The sequence below is a fragment of the Halichoeres trimaculatus genome, unplaced genomic scaffold, assembly GCF_033239565.1.
Source record: "Halichoeres trimaculatus isolate MK-OKI-2021-1 unplaced genomic scaffold, fHalTri1.1 fHalTri1_scaffold_18, whole genome shotgun sequence".
NCBI lineage: Eukaryota > Metazoa > Chordata > Actinopteri > Labriformes > Labridae > Halichoeres > Halichoeres trimaculatus.
Genome location: NW_027437196.1, coordinates 26,468,903 through 26,493,747, shown reverse-complemented (window position 1 = coordinate 26,493,747; position 24,845 = coordinate 26,468,903). Strand labels below are relative to the sequence as shown.

Below are 24,845 nucleotides of genomic sequence, written 5' to 3'. Positions count from 1 at the left end.
AACACAAATATGACATGTACTACATGTGCTGACCCTAAGAAATGACAAACAACAAACCCAAGTGTTTACTTTACCCTGTAACTTGACCTGAAATTTAATGAGATAAAAACTTTTTGAAGTATTTATTTGAAAGGCTTTTTGGGGATTAGCTTTTCTTGCTGTATCTTAAGATGTTATTTATCTGTTGTTGAGTTTGCTCACTAATGAGGAGAAGAGAAGAGGCTTTGTAAATATGTGGAGTCTGAGAATGTGACATTAACAAAATACTACAAGGGGCTGCACCCATTGGTGATGTGTTTTGTGGTTCTAGCACCAACTTCATAACTAATGTCATAAAAGAAATAAAATGCCCTCAGTTTTCTTAGGCCTTGCACTCACAACACTAAAATAATTTTAACCACCAGCTTCTCAAAGTCACTTCTTCATTACAAACCAATCAAAATAAAAAAAGGACGAGACTTGAGTACCAATGGTGGAGGTCCATATGAAGAGAAACTAACTCTGCTTCTGTTTTTTTTTTAAGGTGGGGGGGGGGGGGGGGGGAGTTTCCATTTCTGGAGATGCTGCTGTAACTGCAACATCATTTCCTTACATGAGTAATTGTTTTTGAGTTTCTTTTGCTCCTTATTTAAAAATAAATCTATTTCAAAGGCTAATATGAAATGCGATATAACTATAAAGAATTTTCAGTCAGGACCACTTTGTCAAAATAATCTTTATTAACTCACACTGTTTCATTTGGCAGTATGGTTTTGTTTTGGGACTCCCTGCTCTTGCACGCGCTTGTGTGGAAAGCCTGAGGCAGGAAGAGCACACCTTCCTGCTCATCACAAGCCATCATGAATGGCATAAGCAGGGAGTAATCAACATGAATACATTGACAGGAGGAGCTGGGGTGGAGGTGGGTTTCAAAATGCCAGCAGAGGAAGCAGGAATGAGGCTGGGCTGGAGCTGTTTAAATAGCCCGCTTTGAAGGCAATTTTCCAATAGGAAGTGGACACGGGAGTCAGCCGATCAATCAGCCGATCTGCACCGATGATGACAGCTAAGCTGTTAGATCTTGACGTCGTGGCCTGCCTGAACTAACTCTACGCTTGATTTAATAATCACTACGTGTAAAATGCAAGGAGTTTTGTGGGATACTCCCATAATGTACAAAAGAAAGTGCTGGAAAGAAGCACCTAATATTTAAGGTTACCAGAGCGGACACATGCCCTCAGCAAGTGTTTGATTATTGATTTAAGATGTGTAACACCTGTTTCAAAACAAACTTCACTAATTTTTTCATCGTTCAAAACGCTGTGTGAGGACTATTCAAAATCAATGTTTTTACAGGATAAAGACTCCATTTCCCATGAGCACGGGGACCACTGCTGTAAAGATGTGACTCTTTTTAAGGTGTGCATTTGTTTTGGAGAGCACGTCTTTTCACCTATATGTGTTCAAAGCAACTTTTCCCAGGATGCAAAGGGTCAAGGTAAAGTATGTTAAGGTATTTAGGTAGAGCTATTGTTTGAAAGGTGACAACAATCAAACTTTGTAAACTCAGTTTGTAGTTAGTTGTCCAGAAGGTGAGCAGATGATCTGTTCAGTGTTTCTCACAGCCTGGTGCCCTGAGACGTGTCTGTAATGTTTGTGAACCCTGGTTATGTCTTACCAGTGCTCATCTACCAACTCCAACTTCACGAAGCAGAGCTAACGTAACCTCACTCTTCATTTTATTGATAGACTCTCAAGTTTGAACAGACCACTGCAGAATAACTGCTGACTGTGGGTTGGAATCAACATTAGCACAAACAGCAGACAAGAAACTGTTTTCAGCAGAGAGAAAGGACAGATCTTTCCTGTCACTGCTCAACTTTGCTGGCCTGTGTGGTGTCATCAAAGAGACTTTTAGTATTAATAGCATTTAGAAATAACCAATTTTAGTGATGATGATCCCATTTTATCTTATTTCTGAATTTAAATTAAATTAATTTAAATTACTTTTAGATATTTAAAAGTAAGACATAGATCCCATGTTATAATGTGATGAGGCCATGAAAGCAGCTTGTGATCCCTGGATGAGAGCTCACCTGGTCGTTGAGGAGGAATGCAGCTGAGTATGGCGTCAGGATGGCGGTGTAGATGACCAGCAGCAGGATGAGCCAGTCCCATACTGCCTTGAAGGGGCTGTAGTGCAACACCGTCCACTTGTGGATGCGAGGAGCCTGGAGCTTGTACTCTGGCAACACATCTGCACCCAAAGACAGCACCTGTGGAGAGACAGGAGGACAAAGAGGAAATCAGACACCAAATCACACCAGAGCACTGATTACAAGAGAGCGCTGATGAAGAGGAGGTTGATGACATCACTTTGAGCTTTTAATAGACACACACTCACACTGGCAGGACGCGTTAGTGCTTATGGCTGCTCTATGAAATATACATCCACTTCCATGACATGTGTGCTGCGCCCAACATCGGCGACGACAACAACATTTTGCAATTACAGCGATGGAGCCAGTGTCCAGTGAAGGTGACGAGAGCTGTTCTGAAGGCAGTGACCCTCTTAAGGTTACCCTCCAAGGCAGAGTGCTTCACACATACATACATGCACTTTGCATACACAGATGTGCTAATGCATACATCCAGGCAAGTGCACACACACTCAGTTAGCCACCAAAGTTTAAGTTAGATCCTCTATTCCTCTACAGGTGCTTTGACTTAAAAATGACCACGAGCCACCCACGACGATCCTTTCTGTCCCCTGCCACACACACACAAACACATTAACACACAAACACACTGGGAATGAAATCTTGGGTATTATAGAGCACTTCTAAGTAGCTTTCCTCGCAGTAATGTATTCCAGCGTCTGCAGCACCATGGCTCTGAGCGAGAGCAGGAATGAATCAGTATAAATAGGCATTAGCGCAGGCTGCCTGGTGTCTCTGCCTAATAGAATCACACTGTGAGCTGCAGACGCTCGGCTGCTGTGATGAAAGTATGGAGAGGCAAAATAGTGAGCATTAGAATTCATCTGACAAATACAGAGGGGAGTTCCTACTGACTTTTCATTGTGTACAGCGCTCACGTCAACAGTGTGTGGATTTATGGATCTGTAAACAGAGCAGGAACTGCAGGGAGGAGCGCTGTGCAGCCAGCAGACAGAGAATCCCGGTCACTCAGGAACAACAAACGTCTGTTATCACCTGTTTAGGGCTCTTTACTCTCAGTCAGCAGTGGGACTTATTTTCTACAGCGTTAAATTTAGCTCCTGACTTGACCAGTCTTTATCTCTGGTGTGCTTGTTGGTTAAAGTAAAGCTTAATGACATTATCTGTGTCAGTGTTTCCCATCAACATGATTTAAAAAACTAAGAATATTCAGGTCTGTCAAAAATATAGTCTGTATGGCACTTGGTTACTTTTTGATTTAACTCTATTTCTTAAATCTTTTTCATCAAAATATAATAGAAAAAAAAACTCACTTCCCCTCTATTTAACACTACTTTCTAAAACTTGGGAAGTTCCACATGGACTCATTTTAAAAAAGTGAAAATGAACATCACAACTCTAACTATTTGAAATATTGAAATATATGAAAACAAATTAGAACCAAAAAGAAAGAAAAAGACCCCCAGAAGACACTCTGGTGTACAGTGGTGAGTGCAATGGACAGATTAAAGCCATTTTCTCCAAAATGTAATGCTCTCTGCTGCTCAACTCCTTTGAACTTCTTCAGTGGTCAGTCGATATAACTGCAACTCAATTTTTTCTGACACCAAAATGACTGCCAGACTGGCATATCTTGAACACCATTTTAATCCAAAAGAACCATAGAGGTAAAAAAAAGATGGTTTACAGTGAGATAGAAGTTATTGTATTGTTTTATTTGTTTTTTTGAACATTTTGTTTTATATAGGCAGTTGATTATTATTAACCATGTGACCCCTTAAGTGAACATCATGCGACACCAAGTTTGTAAAAAAAAAACAACGTTAAAATGAGTGAAAATATGTTGAAAAGATTTGCAAAGCTTTGAATTGATAGATAAATAAATAACTTAATTGATTTCTAATATTTCATGTTGATTGCTCTGGTGCATGTTGTCCACTGGAGTGGGCATGTCTCTAACTTCATGAAAAAAAAATCACATAAAAAAAAAATAATAATAATAAAAAAAAAAATAAAAATAAAATAATAATAATAATAATAATAATAATAATAATAATAATAATAATAATAATAATAATAATAATAATAATAATAATGATAATAATAATAATAAAAATAATAATAATAATAATAATAATAATAATAATAATAATAATAATAATAAATCAAAAACTTTTCTCCATGTTCAAAGGCAAAAAACAAAACAAAACAAAACAAAACAAAAAAATAAATAAATAATAAAAAAAAACACAAGTGTTAAAAAATATGATATAGACTTTCACATTTCATGCACCAGAGAGTTAAGAAAATCAGCAGGGTAAAGATGGTAAATGATGAAATAACACACAGAATGAGGAAATGTTAAACTAGGCTTGTAGGGATGACTGAAATAAGCTAGAAAATATTCCTGTGACATTTTCTTATTGCACTGCAGGTAGACAATGATAAATTGGCTCATGTGTGGCCAGCATTAGTAGCCAGAGTACAGAAAGTATGGCTAGCTTTCAGCCCCTGTGTTGGTTAACTTCAGTTTACCTGTGCTGTTTATGGATTGCCTAAGTCAAGAAATCATGACATTTGCCAAAGGCAGAGCTTCCTTTGATCAAAACACTGCGGAATGCTGTCCATCATCTGTGCTTGGTTGCATCTAGTTGTACGTAGAGTATTTAAGCAATTAAACAGAGATACAGCTCAGGCTCATGGAGAGCGTCTGTGCTACAGTTAAGACACAACATATGGGCCGCATTTTGGGTCAGTGAGATTCTTTAAACTGAGATCTGACTTTTTAACAGGGTGTCATAATTAATCTGAAGAGATTGTGTTTGCAAAACAAATTATAAGTTATATCTGGGAGCCATGATGTATTTTTCTTACATCTGGAGGAATCATTTTAGCCCTGAACTTTTCTGCAGAGCTTCAATTTATCAAAGTACTGGTGATATTATATGATATCCTCATAACCGTGCAACCTCAGAGCTCTTGTGTAAGTTTTGATTCTTTTTTCCCCCTGATTTGGAAACAGACTTCCAGTTTTGTGTGAGCATGAGGGGATCTGTGGTGAGCCTGGAGCAGTGCAGCAGAGCAGCAGACACATTTGTATGCAGGTAGAGCTGACCTCTGCTCAGCCTGCAGGCAGGGACAAATACAGCAGGCTGACAGAGCCTCAGCACTCCCTCCGGAGAGGGGACAGAGTGTGTCGCAATCATACTGGTGTCAGACGCTGGGACAGGTAGGAAAAAAGGTCAAACAAAAAAAGAAAGGAAATCCTGTTTGTTCTCATTTGGCACAGTGAGAGTTTTAATCCAGCCCTTCAGCTTCTCTCCTTGACCTGCTAAATCTTTCTTCTTTCCCTATTTCAAGATTCTGTCGAGGCATCCCTCCACCTCAGCGCCTCCTTCTCCTCCTCACACAGCCAGCAGCTCTGTCACTTTTCATTCATCCGTCTGCCCATTACCATTCATCCTGCCTCCCATCTCACCTTCCTTTCTTCTCCGGCTTTTGAACGGCTGTTTTTTTCATCCCTTTAAACATTCCCTACATCCTTTTTCCTCCTTTGACTCAGCCGCCCTTTCTCTGTCTACCTTTTACTCTCCTTTCCTCCCCTCCACTCTCAGAGCAGTCTTTCTTCTTGTCTCCTCTTCACCCACTCTGGCCCGGTGACAGACTTCTTTCATGTATTCATGCTGAAAACATCTGGTGGCTGAGCACCTTCTTCATCATTCTCTTTTCTCTTGGAGTCGTTCTTAGAGGAGCTTTGATTTGGCAGGACAACATTTGCTTGATTTATTATGAATAAGTGAGAAATATTAGACTGTATGCTCTCTGTAAGTGAGCCAGCTGTTTCACGTCTTAAGCTTTCAAAGGCTTTACTTTCAAGTATTTATGCCGTTCTGTATTCAAATCTCTGCTGAGAGCACGGATATCACTGAGTACTGGATCAGCTCTTCTCAGAAACTGAATTAGCTCATGGAGAGTTATTAGACTTTTATTAGGAGCTGATATAGTTCATAGTTCTCTTGATCTAATCTGTCTTTATTTCCTCTGTGGAGAATTCATCAATTCAAAGCTGGTCCAGGAAAAGACTCTTCTCTGATCGGGGTCCAGGAGAGGGTTCCAGGGCATCCCGCAGAATGATGAAATATGCTAAAGAGGTTCAAACATGCTAAAGAGGACAGCTCACTATGGTGTGATAAGGAAACAAACCAGTTTCACACTCTTTTATCAAATGACAAACTTGACTTCAGACAGACGGTTTTGTTCTTATCTCTAATGCCTGACCTCACCGTCTTTGATCTTTGGGTTGTTTCATGTTTTTTATGGTTAAGTCTGGTAAAAGTGTGATCCATTCATCCCTCTCATCCCCGCTTCAGCCTCTGTACTTTGTTGTTTTCAGATAAAAGGAGTAACACCTGGAGACAGATTCAGAATTCACACGTATAAACTCACTGTCTGATTTTAACCTGCGTCTCAGGACTCTGTCTCCCCCCTCAGGCAGAGAGAGTCATTACATGAACACTGTGGATGCATACATTAGAGGGATTGTCATCTCGACCGCAGAAGCAGCGTTAAGCTCCATTTATTCAGACGAGTTAGTGTTTTAAAACACTAAATTCAACCTGTTATCAGCATAAAAATGTACGGTTGTTCTGTGATCAGTTTTTATAAACGATACTATACAACAGAGACAACTTCTGTCAAGTTTTGACCGTCACAGGGCAACCAGTGTTTTGGAGTTAATAGCGACCATGCTAGCTGGTGACTCTCGACAGTATCAGTGATTAACAGCCAAGAGTCACCAGTTAACAGGGTCACACTTTCTGGCGTTGTTGATAAACGTATAATCCCTCTATAAAGTGTCATGATCGCTGCTGTGGTCAAACTTTAAAGTACAAATCAACCTGGTAGAAATGTTTCTTTCATCAGTATGGTGTGGTGACAAAAGTATTTTAAATGGGTTGCGCTGTGTTCAAGTCCTCTTTTTTCATAAACATTGAATAACATCGTTCAAATCAAATTATCACAAGTTGGCACCAAGGTTATAATAGTTTTGGATTTGTCATTATAGTTTTGTTTTAGTTAGTTTTGACATTTTATTTTCCATTACAGTTTATTTTTAATATGTTTTAGAGCAGGCAGTCTAGTTTTTATTTAGTTTGGATTTTTGCAACAAGGCTTAGTTTTAGTTTAGTTTAGTTTAGTTTCAGTTTACTTTTAGTTTTTTCATACCTTATTAACCAGGTGCAGGATTCAAAAAGGTCAGAGTAAATGTTTTGTCATACTGATACTGAACTGTTGGCTGCTGCCTTAAACACAAAAAAATAATATAAACTTAATATAAAAAAGATAAGCATCAATTATATAAAATAATGTTGACATAAATTACATAAAATTAATATTAACATAAATTATAAAATATATATATATATAATATGAGCTTCAATAAATAAAAACTTGGACTCCGTAACAATTAAATTATTACAGATGCTCTGATTCATTGCTCCACTACGTTTCGTCGCAGCACAGTGCACAGCCAGTCAGTGCTGTAAACAAGTACGTCCCGGTACGTCGCTATGATGGTGCCGTACAGCGCTGACAACTGCCGAAAACTGTCTAAAATTGGTTGGGAAAATGTGTTGGATTAATTTAAATCCTAAAGGCTATTAATATTGTCAAAAACTATAACTAAGGGAATTTTGTCCATCATTTTAGTTAGTTTCAGTTAGTTTTGTGAACACAAGATACAGTTTTAGTTTACTTATCGTTTTTGTTTTCTTTTCTAGTTTTTATTAGTTTGAGTTAACTGCAATGTATTTTAAATTTTAGTTTTCCTTTTTAGTTTTGTTTTAGTTAACTTTTACATCCTTGGTTGGCACCAGGAGAGCTGGACAGTTAATCAAATATTAAACATTTCTATTAATTTTACACCACACTGCCAAAAGCTGCAGTAGCAAAAAGTAATGATCTGCAAAACTCCCTTAGTTTTTGGTTGAACGTTTGACTCTGTTTGCTGATGATGTCCAGCAGTTTTACTAAGCAGGAGAACAGGTCTTTTTATTCAAATTCCAAAAACTACTCATTAGATTTGACTGCAATGAATCAAAAATAAAGACACATTCACAATGATTCTACCTTCGTAGCATTTATACACACTGATGTTTGCTCATGTCAGTGAACATCTGTTTGCATGGTACCTTACCTATGTGCCTGCACTATGTGAGACATTCTACTCTTTTTTTTGTTCATTAAGTTATTTTTTAGGGGGCTTTGATGCCTTTTATTAGATAGAGAAGGACAGTGGATTTCACATGTTTTAAGTCTCCACTTTGTCCAGAGCATGAAAGTATGTCAGTCTCTACCTCAAAAAGAGTTTTATCAATCAATTCTTAATGCATGCTTGTGGCTGTTTAAAGTTCGCTGACCACAGCATGCGACCGTTTGACATCTTTAAAACCCTTATCTCCCCGTCAGTGGTTATTTTTCCTGGTGAGTGTTAAGAATATTCTTAATGTGATGCTATTATACTTTAGCATATACAATGTTAACATTTATACATCTATATTCACATCTGTTTTATAAAGCAATGTGCTCTTTTCAGTGCATTTCAGCATATTTCACAGAAAGGTCATGTTTCAGTGATAATTTAAAAGGGGGTAGATGAACTCTGAATGTAAGCAAACAGGCTGATTCTCATGCTAGCATGATCATCACATTTTTTTACTAACAGCCAGTGAAAAATGTGATGTGCTGAAGTTAGTTTTTTTTCTAATGTGGTGCAATAAAATGCTTCTGAATGGAAAAATGCTTCTGAATGGATCTGATTGAAAAAGAGAACAGGGGGGGAAAGTTTTAAAGTTTAGTTTAAAAACAAGAAAATAAATCTATTTCCTTCACCTCCCGGGAACAGATGAGAATCAAACTGGTTTGGCACCACTGACTCAGACTTTCTAATCCCGAAAGCTGTGTCGTGTATTTTTATACAGGATCTTTGAATAAAGGTTACTGTTGTTTGGACTCATTTGTAAGGAGCTTAAATGTCACAGAAGTTCATTTGCAGAGTGTAAAAGTTTTGCACTCCAGCTTTACAAGAGATGAGAATAAATGTAGATGCAATAAAAATATTTGGGCTCTTTAATTTTTTGGTTTAAGGGATTTAAAAAAAATCATATCATGTTCACATAATGAGAAGCAACACACACACACATGTACGCATGCCCCTACAGTTCAGAGGAAGGTCGCTCTCAGCCCTGTGCCCCTCTGGACTGTCTCCTGGGTTATTTTTAGCCATCTGTGTAAAACTTAAAAACATCGCCACAAGGATTGTTATCAGTTCAGACGTCAAGACACATTTAAGAGCAGACAAGGCAGATGTGTATTTGAGGACAGATCTGCAGGCAGGAGACTCGGGGCTGCATGGGGACAGTTTACAGAGCTAACCGCCTGTGCTCTGAAGACGACGTGTTGTCTCGCTTCATGCACAACACGCTGTTAAGGAATCCCCATCCAGTAATCTGCGTGACACCACCAAACTCTGCACATCGTCTGTGCTTCAGTCTCACGTTTAAGGCAGAGGCTGAAGGATTTGCATGGACTGAATGTGACACTCTGGGTTTAGGTCAGTTTGAGAATGCTGAGGTTTCTCATAAAACTGTAAAAATATGAATTTTAAAAAGACATTTCGTGCACATTTAGAGTCTTGGCTGGATAACCGTAGCTGGATTCTGTTTGTGCACAAAAGTCAGATTGAAATGCGAGCCAAAGCTCAGGCTGCAGACAACTGCAGTGTCACTTCGACTTTATCTGACGCTGTATGTTTCAGAGTGACTTCTGACAAGATAGAAATCAAAACTGAGCCCAAAACGTCAGACGTGTGGTATTCATCTGTTTCAAACATCAAAGCTGTCACACTCTCTTTGCTTTCTGCTATGACACACAATTCAAGGCTGGTCCCACAAATTTACAAGTCTAATCCCATCATTTATTTATTGTTGTAATGAGACCACAGAACAGAAGTGTTCGTTTCACACACTACAAAGGTTTTTTTTAAGTTTCATTACTGGGGAGGAAATTAAAATAAAGACGAAGAGATAAAAAGATAGATGACAAATGCATTTCTCAAGAAGTTGGTCAAGTGTTTCACCCCAAACGTCAGACTGGATTTCTCCCTGACTGTTTGAGAAACACTGATCAGACATATTTCAGAGATGGCTGATGAGAATAAGACCTGTCATAAAAAAGCTGAACAAAGGTGGGAAAGGTTACAGTGTTGGCTGGAACACAAGCTGAGGACTCTGAAGGTGATGACTCACCTTTTCACGGCCAAACACATACACACCCAAACACACACACATACTCACACACCTGTGGAGGAGTTCAATACAGCTGCAGTCCCACAAAGGGTGATGACTGAGCAGCCAAAGCTTCTTCCATCATTAAACTTCCATCATGTCTTCTATCGGTGCAGAAGACTGAGCTGCTGGCTTACACACACACACACACACACACACACACACACACACACACACACACACACACACACACACACACACACACACACACACACACACACACACACACACACACACACACACACACACACACACACAAAGTGTTTCCAAACTAAAAGTCAGATGGAGCCAACGGTATCTGATTGACATCTTCAGCTCAAACACAGACAGCAGTGATGGCAGCTGCTCACTCGGTTAACATCAAATCAAAACAGCAAAGGTTAAAATGTGCATCATATCTAGAGCATGTGGAGTATTGATGTATTGATACACTTTATGAGTGAGGAGGATTTCTATATTCACATATTCTGACCTGTCATATCTTGACTAACACAGGTGTAAAATTCCGAGGGGCTATCTCCTGATCTGTGCCCCATCATCCCTCTCTGACAATAAACTGACATTATCAATGTGATGTGTTTGGCGTTCAGGTTGAGGTGTCAGTCACTTTTAGTCAGAGTATCAAAGTCTCCCCTTTCTGTAGATCAGATAAACCCAGATACGACATTTACACGGCTGTCTGTCAATAATCCAGCAGAGATTATATCGTACATGGATTACACTTAAAGATCTCTAAAAAAACATCTCCAGGTTTGTATAATACAGTTTAAGATGACATAAAATACATCAAATGACATCAACACAGAGACTGACTTTGATAACATGGATAGATAGATAGACTATCCGTACTATCCGTAGAGACTGTTCTCAGCAAAGATAAAACTTCCAAACCACCTCAGCACTTGACTCATAAACAAGGGTTTGACACCAAAACTGAAGATTTAAAGGAAACTGTTTCTAAAGTGAGGCATCATTAAGTGCTGCAGTTTGAAAAACACATTAGGCTGAATTAAAAAAACAAAAAAAAAAACACTACTTATAGTCTAACAGCACCTTTAAGTTTGGAAATTTGATCAAACTTGAAGCTCTGTTGAAAACTTTCAGGGTTTTTTTAATTTTTATTTATTTATTTATTTTAGATTTTTTTCATCGATTGCTCCCTGATTTCTTACAAATTTTAGATCCTTAATTTTGGGTCTGTTTATGATACCTTTTTTTTTTTTTTTTTTTCATTTTTTTGAGACTATTAATATAGAAAAGTAAAAGAAGAGGACTTTGCAATGTATTGTTGTCCTTTAATATATTTTAATGTGAAGTGTATTTTATTGGGTATTTTATATCGGGTGTTACTGTTTGTAGTGATTGTGTTCAAGATTGAATCCAGTGTTTTTTATATCGAAATAATGCTGAGGACAATGACTTTGATAAGTTTTCCCAGACTACTCTTTACACTTAAACATTTACTTTTACTATTTAAAATCAAGGGATATGAAGTTTCTTTCTTTATTTTACCTTTTAAAATTCCATTCAAGAAAAAAAAGAGAGAGAGAAAAAAGGGGTAACACTTTACTTCAGAAGTCTGCAAATCCGTCAAATGACATCAACACAGAGACTGACTTTGATAACGTGGATAGATAGATAGACGTACTGGGGACTAATGGTTGGATGGATGAGTGAATAAATGGACTGATGAATGGATGAAGTGGATGGATGAAGTGGAGGATGGAAGGATAGATAAAAAGATAAAAAGGATAGATGATGGATGAATTATGGAAAGACAGATGACTGAATAGATGGATAAACTGGTGAATGGGTGAACGGATGGATGGATAAATGGATGGATGGATAAATGGATGGATGGATGAATGGACGGATACATAAATGCATAAAGCGATGGATGGATGGATAGATAAATGGACAGAATGAATAATCAATAGAGTGATTGATTGACTGACAAATGGATTAAAGAAAAGATGAATGAATTATGGATGAACAGATCAACTGATGGGCAGAAAGGGTGACAGATGGACGGGGATGGATGGATGATGGCTAGATGGATTAATAATGGACTGATGGATGGATGGATGGATGGATGGATGGATGGATGGATGGATGGATGGATGGATGGATGGATGGATTAATATATGATGGATGGATGGATGGATGGATGGATGGATGGATGGATGGATGGATGGATGGATGAATGGAGGGATACATAAATGCATAAAGCGATGGATGGATGGATAGATAAATGGACAGAATGAATAATCAATAGAGTGATTGATTGACTGACAAATGGATTAAAGAAAAGATGAATGAATTATGGATGAACAGATCAACTGATGGGCAGGAAGGGTGACAGATGGACGGGGATGGATGGATGATGGCTAGATGGATTAATAATGGACTGATGGATGGATGGATGGATGGATGGATGGATGGATGGATGGATGGATTAATATATGATGGATGGATGGATGGATGGATGGATGGATGGATGGATGGATGGATGGATGGATGATAGATGGATGGATGATGTATAAATTGGCAGATTGATGGATAAATTGGTGGATGAAAAGATGGACAGATGGATGAACTTGAGGGTTGATAGATTGACAGAGGGATGGATGGATAATGGATAGACCGCTAAATGGATGGAAGGAGAGATGGACAGATAGTTGGAAGGATAGACCAGGCTGTTCCAGCAGTTTTGTGTGTTCACATAAGTTTTTCTCGTTTACAGATTTGGGTTGAAACAAATCCCCAAAGTGCTCAGTCAAGAAAAAGAAAAACTATCCGTAGAGACTGTTCTCAGCAAAGATAAAACTTCCAAACCACCTCAGCACTTGACTCATAAACAAGGGTTTGACACCAAAACTGACGATTTCAAGGAAACTGTTTCTAAAGTGAGGCATCATTAAGTGCTGCAGTTTGAAAAATCTTATTAGACTGAATTAAAAAAAACAAAAAAAAAAACACTACTTGTAGTCTAACAGCACCTTTCAGTTTGGAAATTTGATCAAACTTGAAGCTCTTTTGAAAACTTTCAGTCTCAGAAAAGATCTGATAAAAGGAATCAGTTTGAGGTTTACAGCAGCCTCCATGTGCTCTGTCGGGGTGTTGATGGTTTTGGGAAGCTTCCATTTCTCACATTGTTGAAAAATGTTTTGGCAGGGACACTCGTGTAAATTGTTGTTGACTTTAAAAAGGCCGAAACAGGAACAGTTTGAGCAGGGAGACCAACACGACTAAAGAAACTGGAGACAGAAGAAAAACTCCTCTGAGCTGGGATATTTTTAACCACTCATTAATTAAAATCTTTTTCAATGTGCTTCTTCCTCCAAAGTCAAAGTGAAAGGATTTCAGTCAACACCTCAAAGCATCATGGGAGCAGGTGTCATCTTAAAGGCAGTCTTCATTTCCTGTTGTGCTGCTTCAGTCACATGAGAGTTGATCTATTTTAAAAGTGTAAAAAACATTATGAAAGTTTTAAAACCAGCTTCATGGACGGTGTGAGAGCGTGCACAACACATGATAACTCAAATGTGAAAATAAAACTGACTCAAGACTGCCTCAAGAGTTTCAGATCATGCACAGTAAACAGGATGATGAATGTTTGAAGAAGAGGTTACAAAGCTCTGTGTTCCTCTCATGGACGCTTTATAAACATATACCCTTCTGTTGTACAAGAGTGAAGCCAAAACATCCAGCTCCAGGCACAGACAGACTGTGTGTGTGGAGCCAGAGTCTGTTAATACTCCATCAAGTCAAATGCATGGACCATTAAATACAGGTGTGTGTTTGAGAGAGAGTGTGTGTGAGTGTGAGTGTGTGTGCGGCTTTCATAATGGAGAGAGAAGCTAAGCGATACTGAGAGAGACAGAACCACATACACAGGTACAGCAGGAAGTCATAACTTCAACACAAGTGTACTTTGACAACACTTTGACATAGTAACAGCTGGTTTAGGACATAAACATAGAAATAGAAGAGAAAGAGTATGAGATATGGGGGGAAACACACTCTGCAGACTGAGAGCTCAACCGTACAGGAAAAAGTTCACAGTTGAAGAAGCATGAAGACGTGAAAGAGGGAGACACAGATCACACATGGACACACACATGAAAAAATAATAAATAAAAAAAAAAAAATGTGACTAGAAAACACAAAAAAAACAAAACAAAACAAAAACATACAGAAGTGATGGAGGAGTTACTGTGACAAGCAGCATCGCCTGGAGGACAACGCTAAGCTAACGCTAAGACACTCCACAAACACATACTCTAACACTGAAAACATTTCAGTGTGCATAAACTAAACTTTTCTAAAAACAGCTCAGGGGCTCTTGACTAACTTTTAGCTGAGAGTTTTTTAAAATTCTTCTTTTTTAAAAAAAATAATGTTTTACTCTGCTCAGATTCAACAAGATCTTTTACCAATAAATGATCACAGTCCAGACGATCGACTCAGGCCAAACAGGGAAAAAACAAAGCAACAAAACAAAACTTTTGAAACTAATGTGAGTACAGTCTTAAACTAGTCTTTCTCAGTATTTCTTAACCGTCAAACTCTATCCCTAGGTGATTTTCACCTGTGCTAATGTATCAACATAATTTTCATTCTGTAGGGTTTCAGTTTCAGTGGTCCCTGGGCATTTTCAGGCCAGTCCCTGATGTCATTGAAGGTAGATGTTTTCCTGTTGCGTTTTTTTTTTTTCCCCAGGGGCATGTTCGGGTGAATTTCATCCAACACAAGTGTTTAAGGGGTTAAATATTTTTACCATAATTTATTATTGAAAAATACAAACTAACGACATCAACAAAACATTGTTATACTCACTGAACAAAGCTCACATGTGAGAGGGATAGGTGAACTAAAGGAAGACTTCCCAGCTCCATTAGGTTTTTTTTATTTTTATTTATTTATTGACTTTTTTTTTTTAGAATTTTTTAATCGATGGCTCCCTGATTTCTTACAAATTTTAGATCCTTAATTTTTGGTCTGTTTATGATACCTTTATTTTCATTTTCTTAGATTGTTAATATAGAAAAGTAAAAGAAGAGCACTTCACTTTGCAATGAATTGTTGTTCTTTAATATATTTTAATGTGAAGTGTATTTAATTGGGTATTTTAAATCGGGTGTTACTGGTTTTAGTGATTGTGTTTAAGGTTGAATCCAGTTGAATCACACAATTATAAAACACCAAAGACAAGATATCACAAAGTAAACATTGAACATAATAATACTAAATGTTTTATGTTCAATGTTTACTTTTTAATATCTTGTCTTTGGTGTTTTATAATTGTTTGATGTTGATCTCCCAAACTGCAAAACAAATCTACCTACGGGTACAAATAAAGTAACCTGAGAGTTTTTTTTATATTGAAATAACACTAAGAGGACAATGGCTTTGGTAAGTTTTCCCAGACTACTCATTACACTTTAACATTTACTTTTACTATTTAAAATCAAGGGATATAAAGTTTCTTTCTTTCTTTATTTTACCTTTTAAAATTCCATTCAAGAAAAAAAAGAAAGAGAGAAAAAAGGGGTAACACTTTACTTCAGAAGTCTGCAAATTCCATCACACTTAGGTGATAATTAGGCAAAGTTTTTTCTTATTTCTTTGAAATTAGCACATAACTTCTTTAAAATAATGTCCAAAGTTATTGTCTCAAGTCACAATTAGTAGGTTACTGTTTTTTTTCCAGTTTCTTTGAAATGTACCCTAAATTGCAAGGTAAGAAGGTGACAATTAGCAAACAAATTATTCTAAATTAAATCACAACCCACCACAAAATGTTTTTAGAAGTATCCCAACGTTACCAGAGAAGCAGGTGATAAATAGCTGTTTAGTTCCTGAATACAGAAGTTAGGTTCATTGTTTCCTCTGATAATTACCTTTGAAATGTTCAGTTAATAATTCAATTTCCCAATAAACAGTTGATAGTTAGCTATTTGTTATTTAATTTCACCAAGTTTTTTAGTACCGAGTTTGTTGATCTGAATAATTGAGATCACATGCAAAATGATAAACCTTTATGATTAGGCCTATAATGTTATACATGAAACAACTGAAGGCTTTAGATGTGATATTCACCAAGAGTGGGGTTGTAAATTGGTCTTACCTGATTGTGATAGACACTGTGAGTACAGGTGCACTGCATAAACAGAATCTGGACAGAAGTTATGAGCTCATCTCACCAATTTCTCATGAAATTTCGGGGGTAGTTTCAAAGAAATAAGAGAAAACCTTGTCTAATTATTACCTCAGTGTGATGAAATTTGTGGACCTCTACAGTAAAGTGTTATCAAAAATATGTATATATGTTTTCTGTTGTTGGAGCATCAAGATCAGAAACCACAAAATTCAGAAAAAAGTATTTTAAAATGTAGAGACAACCCCATCAGGTTTCCCTTTGTTCAGCCAAACGTCTCAGGTTAACATTTTTTAATGAGATATAGAGACTTCAAAAAAAATGTTTTACTAAATGGTTGAGCAGCAAGTTAAAGGGCTAAACTCTGTGTTGAAAAGGAAGCAGAAACCTTTCCAAAGGGTGACTTTTCCCTCCAATGAATGTCTTCGATTTTCCCCTGTTGTGATGCTCGGAAAGCCTCAGCTAACACGGTCAATATCACACGATGAGCCGCTGGTCAATATTTTATACACAGTCTAACAGCATTGCTCATTCATGCCAGCACACTGTGTTTGAGAGAGTCGGTCCCGGCCGGCACCGCGCTCAAACAACACATAAAAATTTCAGAGGCATCAATTTGTACTGTAAACAGAGCGGCCCGTGAGCCACCAGCACCGAGGAGCAGACCTGAGTTATTTTGGGAGCAATACTTCATGTGTTTGACAGCTGTTTAATAATTCAATATCAAATCAAGTCTGTTTGTTAAACGTGTGTGTTAGAGCATGAATGGATGATCACAAACACCACCTTTCCTTAAAGATTAGTTTGTTGACATCCATGTTTGACTGCAGCCAAGACGCCCTGTGCTTCTGATAATCCTGCCCACCTCTGGAGGAGGATACGGACACATCTGGCTCCACATGTGTCAGTGTTTTTAGGTATCAATGTGTGTTTCTGTGAAGGCATCCATATCCAACAGGTGGAAGGGATTTACATGGCTGTCATAAGGATCATAAAGATACTGGAGGATGGAGCACAGGTGTTCACTGCCAGCTTCACAGGGTGGGATTTACTGACATGAAATGGTGTGTGTGTCAGTGTGTATCCTGGCAGGAAGAGGAGCTCAGAAAACACACTTTAAACCCAGCTGAAGATAATCTGGGTAAAGATGTTAGAGGCTAAAAACACACATTAACATACGAGTCTCCACACGTGAACTTTCTTTCATCCCCTTTGCTGTCAGCGTAACCTTGAGTCATTCAGCTACAGGAATAAATACCACCCTGACCTTTTCCAAGCCCTTCATCCAACACTTTGAAACCAAATAAACATCTGGGCGACTTTCTTCTTACACCTCAGCCACACACACTCTGCTCTGCTTCCACTCACAGCAGGGTGAAAGGTTTTGACGTTTGCCTGCAGCTTTATCTTCATCAAAAGACGGGCGTGATATTAAAAGATTGTGTTGGCTGATAAGTTCACAGTCAGCGGACTGAACAGACAGAGCAGTGGAGGGGAATATTGAATTCTGCTGAAATATAAATGAGCAAATGCACAAAAATTCCCCAAAATGTGGCAACGATAACGTCTAACCTTGAGTTATGATCTGAAGAGTCCCAACGGTTTTTAAGATTAATGAGAGCAGCTCTCATGAAAAGGTTGCTACTTTTTAAAGTTAATAACTAGCATATGTATGGGGCCTAAAGAATTCATTAAAAATATGACTCATAAATTCTAATCCCCTTCTTCTGGATTTACATTATATAACATTATAACAGAAATTAGTATCTCTGCAGCCAAAAGTAAAAGGGAAACTGATTTGTTTACCTATTTTTCACGTCACACTCTACAACAGAGCTGTTACTCAGCCTGTGTTTGACCTAATAGACCCTTTTGCTGATTGTAAACAGTTACAGCTGAGGAGAACAATGGCTTGTCAAGCTGTGCAAGGAGGTTAAAAACTGCAACTTTTACCCCCCAAAATCAACAACAACAACAGCAAAAAATAAACCAACAAACAAACAAAAAATGACACTGAGGAATGATAAATGACACTCAGCTTTCTGTAAAGTCAGTGAGTGGAAGAAAGACATCTGGCATGACCATCAGAGAGTCACACAAGTCACTCAGTGTTTATGACTTTATTATGTCATAGCATCGTCAGACTGCGTCGTATAAAGACATACACCTGGGTCAATAAACCAAAAACCCTCCCAAACCAAAGACGAGCACAGACAGCTATGTATAAAACCTTGGTCATAATTAAGGATCCAGAAAACTACATTTAGACAGAGAACTGCGCCAAATATATCAGAATAGTCATGATTTTGTATTTTAGTATTATTAATAATTCAATAATATAATAATAAACAATAACTTTGTTGTACTTCAGTTCAAACCTGGTTAACAAAGGTTAGATACAGAAATCACATTTCAAGCTGGTGTTTCAGTGTAAAATGTGGCATCTTTGACCGGTGACTGTCAGCCGACAACTGGTAATACTTTTGGCTGAAGTCGCCTGTTAGCGTGATGACTCTTAACCCCAAAACACTGGTTGCTCTGAAACCATCGACCACATAATAAATGGACGTAGTCTCCATGATGTCACCAATCTGTTTATAAAAACTGAGTTTTAAAGCAAACCATTGATGAGTGCCATATTGGAAATGGGGCAGGTTTTGAGCCTCCATACAAAAAGCTTTAGGACACCCCTGTCAATCCGCTGAGCTCTGCTCTGATTGGGTGAACTCGTCATATTAATATCTCCTGAACATCAAAGTTAGAAAATAATTCAATCCCGTAGAGTGTGTGCCGTGCCATGAGAGAAATCAGCTTTTTAATCAGCAGACATTATTTGTACCAGGCTGTAAATGTGTTTATTTATGTGTCGTGAAAATGTTTCTTTTTGTGTGTGTGTGTGTGTGTGTGTGTGTGTGTGTGTGTGTGTGTGTGTGTGTGTGTGTGTGTGTGTGTGTGTGTGTGTGTGTGTGTGTGTGTGTGTGTGTGTGTGTGTGTTTGTGTGTTTGTGTGTGTGTGTGTGCACGTGGTTTCTGGTACTTCTGGAGCCTGGCTCCAGCAGACACTTAATGAACTGTAGATTTTAGCACCTTCACAGTGCCTCATATTTTTCAGACCAGAGGTTGCCGCTTTTCTGTAACAGTCTTGATCCTGTCAGAAATTGTTAGAAGTTGAATCTCGGTAAAGTACAAATTTTGACAAGCAGCCACAGAACAACCAGACAGTATTATGATGCTAACAGTTTAAATTCAGAGTTTAAAGAAAGTTAACTTGTTTACATAAATATAAATGTTTGTTTCTCCATTATGAGACAACGAGGAGCTCAAAATACTTCACTTGTCATAAAAACTGCCCACCACAAAAATGTAAGTGGATCATTGAAGACACAGTATTCTTTATTTTTATCATTTATCTCCAACACGTGCCTCACAGGAGTCTCTTGCTGCCTCCATGCGTCACTCTTATTCCGCCAGTGTTTTCCTCAATGGAAGTCAGTGACTGAGCCAAAACTAGCTACTGAGGTGACGCCAGTGTGACTATTTACTAACAGCTCTGTGTCAAAGCCTTTTTTATAGTTTGGGGACAGATTACAGAGATGTTTCACTGTTTGGTCATCTCTAAATGATTAGACATGATGATGCAGCTCAGAGAGCCGTAAACTGAATGTCTGCCTAGTGTGGGTGTATGTGTGTGTGTGTGTGTGTGTGTGTGTCACCACAAGCTCAGTCACGCACTGACATAAGACAGTAATTCAACCAATTTTAACTAAAATTGATCTTTTATTTGGAGCCCAAGAAATTAAATACAGCTACAGAGGTCACTGGAAGAGGGTTTGTTTAAGAAGTTGGAGTATAAGACGTTTCTCTGTTTTACTCTTACTATCCAGCAAAGGTAAAGAATCCAGATGTTTCAGAAAAGTGTGAAAAAGTAAAATGTTGCTTTAAAGATTTTAACACCTGGTATAACTTTGAAAAAAACAATCAGTTGAATGTCTGAGTTTAAAGATAGAAAATGTTCTGACTCAAAGTAATGACTGAAAGAAAAAGACTTTTTGAAGGGGCAGATACAATAAGATTTTTCTTCTTCCTGCTCCTATTCATCCATTTCAGATTTTTTCTCTTATATTTATATTGTATGTATATATCTTTTTATATAACGACATGACTGAAATAAAGATTGACTAACTAACTAACTAACTAACTAACTAACTAACTAACTAACTAACTAACTTTTTATCAACTCAAGGTGAACTGAAGTGTTTGGTGTTGTTTTCGACCAAAACTATAAAGGACTAAGACTGATATTTAAATGAAATTGGTCCAAAGTCTTCAACCAACACTAAGGGGCCGTTTACATGACAACGGTTTTAGGGTTAAACGCAAAAGTTTTGTTGCGTTTTGGTCTTGCGTTTACACGGAAACGGTGTTTCAGCCGACCTAAAATGCAAACTTTTGAAAACGGCCTTCAGAGTGGGATTTTTCTGAAACGCTCCTGACACTGTTGCCGTGTTAACAGTAAGCTAGTGTTTTCAGTGAAGACGCTGACATCATACTCCGCCTCGCGCGCATACAACAGGACAACAGTACAGTCATCACCAACCACCGTGTTGTGCTTGTGCTGCTCAATCTGCTGTATCTGCTGACTGTCTTTCAACAAAATGTGCATCTTTTGCTTTTTTCACTTTTGCACTTGGTATTCCCCAATACACCAGACGACCGGCTCAACTTTACTTCGGTGGAAATCTCCCAAAAGCAGCTTCTGGACAAGACACTTAAAGCCCCACCTACAGGCCTGGCATGTTTACTACAGCGTTTTCAGTCCATCAGCGTTCCCGTGTAAACAGAGTTTTTTTCTCACAGCGTTTTTGCGCTTTCAGATGAAACGTTGTCGTGTACACGGGGCCTAAATCTCAAAGAGCTGCCAGAGTTGATGCTGACACACACACAGCCCTGTCTCAGCCCTGTGAACCCTCTAAACCTTCTTCACATCAGCAGTAATCTGGTTTCTCTCATTTTAGATATTAAACACAATTTCTGATTGAATCCATTTTTTTCTGAGCCAGTCGTCAAATGACCTGAAGCTGAGGTGATTTATTCCTGTGGAATATTACAACCCTTTGATTAAAGCACTGAAAGTGAAGACATCCAGTCCAGGTTTCCATCTGCTATCAGCTGACTATAATTTGGCTTTTGTGTTTGAGGCTTCAGTTGGGGACAGAATATCATGACTGCATATCTGAGCCAGTTTTCCACTTTTATCTCCAGAACCTGTTATAAAGCCCATGAAGATACCTGAGATCAAGACTAGAGCTGGACCTGATGGATGACAATCATATAGTGGGGATCTGTATGTCTATATTTACATATCTGTTCAAGAAAATGATTAAATAAACAGCTTGATATGATGTAATTTTAGCTGATGGGAGCCTAGATAATTGGTTTCCTGCCTGCAGCCATTACTGGTACGTCATTGGTCGATATTTCCCGCACTCTGAAAGGGAACCAAAACACATTAAACCACAATTCTGTTTCCAGCCTACAAATGGAACAACTGAATGCAGAAATCTGCATAAAGAGATTACTAAGAAGCCCATTGTTGCTTGATGACAGCAGATGGGTTCCAGGATTTGCAATTTGGCAAGTGTGTTTGGCTTCTTTTGTGCCTCACATGCAGTTTATTCTGAAACACAAGCAAAGCTCCCATAAAACATGATTTGTAATCATTACTCAGGTTATATTCCCAAGCGTGTGCACTGTAGACACAGTCAGAAATGTTCCTTACACACAGATTCTGCATTTATTGTAATTTTCTGAAAAAACCCCAAAACAAAACAAAAAAAACCATTAAAGGATTTGTGAGGACTATCCATGTGGTGTTAGTTGAGGATAAAGACTCTGTTTCCCATGAGCACCATCACCCACTGCCATTGAGACATGACTCTCGGTGGGGCGTGTCTCTGTTTTTGAGAGCAGATCTTCTATTGAACACTAACTTTCTTTATTCCAGACAGCTTTTCCCAGGATGCAAAGAGGGGAGGTAATGTATCTATTCATAGTTACATAGATCTATTGTTTTAAAGGTAACAACAGTCAAACTTTGTAAACCCAGTTTGTAATTTAGTTTCCAGAAGATGCGCGGACTATCTGTTGGTGTTCCTCACAGCCCACTGCTCTGAGATGTGTTCGTGATGTGTGTACAACTGAAAAATAGCATTAAGAAACAACCTAATTCAGTGGTGATAATATGAACAGGCAAGTATATTAAAGTTAGACTATTTTGAGCATCATTTCCACCAAGCAGTCCAGTTTGGATCAGTACAGTTTGGTACAGGTTGGATTGGTAAAGCTTGATCCTGTTTGCATTTCCACAGCCAACCATTCTCCTTGGTCAGTGGTGTGTAAGAAGGATGCTGAAAGCCACGTCAGCTACGTAACATATGACACCATAGCAGTGCGTTACAGTGTAAACTGCTAATGAATCCAACGAAGAGGAAGAAGGATTCCAGAAGACATCAACACATTCATCTACTTTGTGATCGGCATGTGGCTCTTTGTTACAAAACACAACCAAGCTTTGTTTCAGAGAAGGCTGCGTGCCACCACAAGGGATGCAGCAGCCGATGACGAATGGTCAGTGATGATTCTTTCAACCAATCAACAGACTGCGGTGTTTCTAGCTCCACCTTCTGGGGTTGGATGGGTATGTCTGGAAGGGCACAACAGAAGAGTACCAAGAAGTGTGATTGTCCAGATGTTAGTCAATGGAAACTACGAAACACATGCCTTACCAAGAAGAACAGCACTTAACTGCTTGGTGGAAACGGGCATTTGAAGTCCTCACTGGGCCTTTGACTGCTGATTAGTTTTGAATCGTCAGTGACTTCATTACAATCAGCCTGTGCAGAAAGAGTCTAGAGATTCAGAAACCTGTGCATCCCCACAAGTATATATTCTGCAAATTTGCAAATTTTATTTATTTATGTGGTTAATATCTTTCTTATTTCATCTCAGTAAGATTTCTATCTGCCTTTGGTTAACTGGACATCGTGTTCCCTGCTCTGCCTCTTCTTCTTCTTCTCCTTCAGAGCTCCTGATTCGTTCTCTGCAGCAGGTGACCAGTAACAGCTGAAATACACCAGATGTGTCTCCAGTCCGTCTCTGCTCTGTTATGGCACCAGATCCGCTCTGTTGCGGTCCGGCTGTGAGGTTCCAGCTGAGGGCAACCATCTCTATTTTTGCTGGATGCCAGAGCTCTGACGCCTCAATTCACTGTAGGGAAGATCAGGTGGGACCGGAAGTTGTGCATGGAAACTACCTAAAAACACCCAAGAACTTTCAAAATAAAACAAACCGTGTCATAATCAGATTGTGTTTAGCTGGAATACAACAACAAATGGACAGGTTTGAGGTTTTACAAACTAACATGAACAAGAAGAGGTTCATTAATGGAATGGGAAGTGGGGGAACTCCTCAGTTTTATGACTCCAGCTGCCTGTCAGTCATGCGTCATGCTGCAGTCAGTGTGAGTACATTTCTTTTATTTAACAATCATTTAAGTAAAATTTCTCATGTTAACAATTTACCTTAACATTTTTTAAACCTAAGTAATGTTTTTGGGCATCTTTTTAAAACACATTGATAAGTATTGTTAAAACAGCAGACAGAAGTAGAAAGAGGAAGCAGCAGGAGTCAGGGCGGGACATGCTGCTGAGTGTAAAAGCTGAATCTCTGATTGGTCAATAACTGTAGGGAGGATATAGGAGGCTCTTGAAGGTTTATTTTCTATAAATAACCTGTTCTTATATAAACTGTATTAGTTCAAGCATTCAATATCGGGTTTATTCCACACTTCTGACCATGCATATCATTGTGTGAGGCTGAATCTGTGTGTGCATGCGTGTTGATATCTGCCCACCACCCCTGGCTTCCTGGCTGACCTTTTTCTCTCCAGCTCTGACAGTTCCCATTAAGACATAACAAAGGAGCATATTTCCTCAGCCCCCAATCTCTCTCTCTCCATCTCTCCTCCTCCTCACCGCAGCCTTCTACTCCAATATTCATCAGCAGCATCAGCGCTCAGGGAGGTTGTTCCCGCTCTCTCTGGATATCTCACATTGTCTTTGTCCCTGTATCTCTTCCATCATCTCATCTTTCTTTATCTCTGTCATTCTTTTTACTCTTTCTG

At 38.6% G+C, this 24,845-nt stretch overlaps 1 protein-coding gene across 1 annotated transcript in view; it reads right to left on the bottom strand.

The window, feature by feature from the left end:
- The window catches only part of kcnh2b (potassium voltage-gated channel, subfamily H (eag-related), member 2b), a 434,397-nt gene that overhangs the window by 35,887 nt on the left and 373,665 nt on the right, over positions 1-24,845 (bottom strand). The window contains exon 7 of the mRNA XM_074692997.1: positions 2,076-2,255. Within this exon, the coding sequence (XP_074549098.1) occupies positions 2,076-2,255 (180 nt within the window). The remainder of the gene's footprint in view (positions 1-2,075; positions 2,256-24,845) is intronic.